This window comes from Primulina tabacum, chromosome 14 (assembly GCF_025594145.1).
Source record: "Primulina tabacum isolate GXHZ01 chromosome 14, ASM2559414v2, whole genome shotgun sequence".
Taxonomy (NCBI): Eukaryota; Viridiplantae; Streptophyta; class Magnoliopsida; order Lamiales; family Gesneriaceae; genus Primulina; species Primulina tabacum.
This window is the reverse complement of record NC_134563.1, coordinates 16421300-16425363: the sequence shown is the minus strand read 5'-3', so window position 1 is coordinate 16425363 and position 4064 is coordinate 16421300. Positions and strand designations below refer to the sequence as shown.

At 39.9% G+C, this 4064-nt stretch overlaps 1 protein-coding gene across 1 annotated transcript; it reads right to left on the bottom strand.

The window, feature by feature from the left end:
* Positions 1-832: 832 nt before the first annotated feature.
* On the bottom strand, positions 833-3695 carry LOC142523808 (uncharacterized). Its single transcript, XM_075627538.1, has 3 exons — positions 2630-3695; positions 1110-1438; positions 833-862 (listed from the first exon to the last, which is right to left on the bottom strand). Exons 1-3 carry the CDS (start codon positions 3693-3695, stop codon positions 833-835), a joined length of 1425 nt encoding a protein of 474 aa, XP_075483653.1.
* Between the last annotated feature and the right edge of the window lie 369 nt (positions 3696-4064).

Sequence of the window (4064 nt, the reverse complement as noted above, 5' to 3'; positions counted from 1 at the left end):
AAGATCTGATTCACTCGTTCTGATTATCCATCAGTTTGAGGGTGGAATGCTGTGCTGAAAGACAATCGAGTTCCCATAGCATGATGCAAGCTTTTCCAAAATCCAGATGTAAATTTGGGATCTCTATCTGATACAATGGACATTGGGATGCCATGAAGCTTCAATATCTCTTTGATGTATTCTTCAGCATATTGATTCATCATGTATGTGGTCTTCACCGGAAGAAAGTGAGCCGATTTCGTAAGTCGATCCACAATAACCCATATAGTATTGAATCCTCTTTGTGTCCTTGGCAAACCAAGGATGAAATCCATTGTGATATGTTCCCATTTCCACTCAGGAATGGGTAGTGGTTTCAGGAGTCTTGCTGGTCTTTGATGTTCAGTCTTGACCTGTTGACAAGTTAGACATTGTGCAACAAATTGAGCAATGTCCTTTTTCATACCTTGCCACCAAAATAATGGTTTCAAATCCTTGTACATTTTTGTGCCTCCTGGATGGATCAAATAAGGAGTAGCATGAGCATCAATAAGAATGTCGGTTCTAATCGTTCCTTGCTTTGGCACACACAATCTCCCTCGATATGTCCATATTCCTTCCCCATTCAATTCAAAGTTCAAATTTCCTTTTTCTTCATCTCGCTGCCTCAATTGCTGTAATTCATTATCTGTATTTTGTTCGACCTTATTCCTGTCTGCAAGCGTTGGTCGAATCATGAGGGATGATAACTGGATTACAGCCCCTTTTGGAATAACATCAATCTTCAAGTTCTGTAAATCCCATAAAATTTGTTCTTGTATTTGCATTGCAGCAATAGAATTGGATTTTCGACTTAATGCATCCGCAACCACATTGGCTTTACCTGGATGATAGTTAATAACACAATCGTAATCCTTCACCAATTCCAACCAACGTCGTTTTCTCATATTCAGTTCCTTTTGCGTGAATAAATATTTCAGACTCTTGTGGTCCGTGTAAATTTCACACCGTTCACCATACAGATAATGGCGCCATATTTTCAACACAAATACCACTGCTGCCAGTTCTAAATCATGTGTGGGATAGTTCCTTTCATATTCCTTCAATTGTCTTGAGGCATAAGCAATCACCTTCCCGTGCTGCATTAAAACTGCTCCTAAACCTTGTTTCGAAGCATCACTGTATACCACAAAATCTCCTGGTCCTTCTGGTTTAGCAAGGACTGGTGCTGATGTCAATTTTGCCTTTAACTCTTGAAAACTGTGATCACATGCTTCGTTCCATACAAATTTCACATTCTTTCTTGTTAAAGCAGTCAAAGGCAATGCTATCTTAAAAAATCCCACTATAAACCGACGGTAATAACCAGCTAACCCAAGAAAAGTACGTACCTCGGTAACAGTGGTAGGTCGTAGCCAGTTATTAACAGCTTCAATCTTACTTGGATCCACTGATATGCCTTCTTTTGAAATGATATGACCCAAGAATTATACTTGTTCAAGCCAAAATTCACATTTCTTCCATTTGGCATATAAATGTTTATCTTTCAAAGTTTTCAAAACAAATTCCAGATGTTCTCGATGCTCCTCTACAGTTCGTGAGTAGATGAGAATATCATCTATAAACACAATCACGAACTTGTCTAGAAATGGCTTGAAAATTCTGTTCATTAAATCCATTAAAGCAGCTGGTGCATTCGTTAGTCCAAATGTCATTACAAGAAATTCATAATGCCCGTACCTGGTTCGGAAGGCAGTCTTTGAGATATCATCTGATTTCACTTTTAGTTGATGATAGCCTGATCGTAAATCAATCTTCGAAAAAATGGCAGCTCTTTGTAATTGATCAAACAAATCATCAATTCTGGGGAGTGGATACTTATTTTTTATTGTCACCTTGTTCAACTCCCTATAATCAATACACAAACGAAGGGTACCGTCTTTCTTTTTCACAAACAAAACAGGTGCACCCCACGGTGAAAAGCTCAGTCTAATAAACCCTTTATCAAGCAATTCCTGTAACTGTTCTTTCAATTTTTTCATTTTTGTAGGAGCTAATCGATAAGGAGCTTTTGAGATCGGATGAGTCCCTACCACAACATCAATTACAAATTCGATCTCTCTATCTGGGGGTAAGCCTGTTACATCATCAGGAAATACCTCTGGAAATTCACAAACAACATCTGTATCTTTTAACTCACAAACAGGTGGATCAATAGTTAACAAAGATGCTAAATATCCTTGACACCCCTTCTGTAGTAATTTACAAGCCTTCATACAAGAGATTATCCGAAGAGGTAAGGATATACCTGCACTTGCTACTGTGAATGGTTCAGCTCCTGCTGGTACAAACTTGATCATCTTTTTGCCACAATCAATAGTAACTCTGTACTTCGAGAGCCAATCCATTCCCAATGTCACATCAAAATCAGTCATTCTTAGAACTATCAAGTCAGCATACATCTGATGGCCTTGGACATATATTGGACACCCTCGCACAATTTGATCTGTCTGTAATTCTTGCCCGGAAGGTAAGGCTATAGCGAGTTGTGTCTCTGTTGTACTTGCTGTAATGCCCAGTCTCCTTACAAACAATTCCGAAATAAAGGAATGCGTGGCTCCTGAATCTAGTAAAACAATAGCAGTAATACCTGAAATCAAGAACATACCGGTGATCATCAATGTATCCGCATCCACTTCTTCTTTGGTCATGGAGAAAAGGCATCCCTGTACTTTCTCAGAACTTCCTGGACAATTCTTGGCGAGATGCCCTGGCTTCTTGCAACGATAACAGACATTAGAACCTTGCATACATTCCCCGCCATGAAATTTGCCACATTTAGGACAATGTGGTCTGTCCTGTTCTTTACGTGGAGGGGGACCCTTGCCACGTGATTCCTCTGTTCTAGTACCTTTGTTATCGGTCTTTTTGCCTTGTCCTGTTCCTTGACTCTTCTGAAAGTACTGCTGCCTTCGTTGTTGCCTGTCTCTGTCAATGTCTTGCTCATCCTGTTCAGCCATAAGTGCTCTTTCCACTATCTCCCCATAGGTAGCAACTTTCGACATTCGTACATCTCTTTTAATTTCAGATCGAAGTCCCCTCATGAAGTGTTCGCCCTTACTTGTGTCATCCTGGGCAATATAGGGTACGTATTGGACTCCAGCTTCGAATTGTTGTATATATTCAGTCATTGACATGGTTCCTTGCTTTAAATCCAGAAAATTACTGGCTTTCTTAGCTCGTACGTCTTTACTGAAATATTTGTTGTAAAACACAGTTTTGAAAGTTCCCCATGTCAATGGTCCAACTGGTAATGCTACTTTTGCACTTTCCCACCATATTCTTGCATGTTTTGTTAAGAGAAAGATGGCACAAGTTACTTTATCTGCATCTTCCATATGAAGGTAGGAGAAGATGGACTCCAACGACTTAATCCATTCTTCTGCTACTGCTGGATCGGTGCTTCCCATGAATTCCAGAGGATTCAAATGTCTAAAACGATCATATACGTCTGTCTGAACAGGCACATGTCTGTGTACTATGGCTTGTGCTTGTGCCTGTTCATGAGTAGTCCGTTGCATCCCCAGTAGCTGATGTATTTGTTCACCATGGACTTTTGCTTGTTGTTGGAGCAATTTGGCAAAGTCATCTACCGATCGTGGTGTACTGCCTTCATCGGTTGCTAGGGGCCTTGCCCTTAGATGACTCTCCTTCATGTACCTTACGTTTCGGTGGCATCGTCGCTTATCCTAACCTACATATAGGTCACGTAGAAACACATAACTTAGCATAAACTATGGGATACAGAGATACTTACTTGCCGAGTTCCCCATGTATGGATGAAGTGCAGTGTCTTCCCTGTCGAAGAACCGTGGGCTCTAATACCATAAAAATGTCACACCCTTACACTATACTTAGCATAATTACCATAATCAAAACAGGGTTTGAATGATATACCTATAGTATGAAGCAGATCAAACAAGGCATCAAATTGACGGTTTATAAAAATTTTGGCATGACGTCCCTATATTTTGTATAAGCCCAAACCCAAGCAACAACATTCATATATACATAGAAACATATTT

Coding starts and splice junctions, on each gene's coding strand:
- LOC142523808 (XM_075627538.1), bottom strand. CDS start 3,695: ATGAAGGAGAGTCATCTAAGGGCAAGGCCCCTAGCAACCGATGAAGGC. Junction 1,439..2,629: donor CGGTATGTTCTTGATTTCAG/GTATTACTGCTA, acceptor TTTCAAAAGAAG/GCATATCAGTGGATCCAAGT. Junction 863..1,109: donor TTTTAATGCAGCACGGGAAG/GTGATTGCTTAT, acceptor ACTATCATCCAG/GTAAAGCCAATGTGGTTGCG.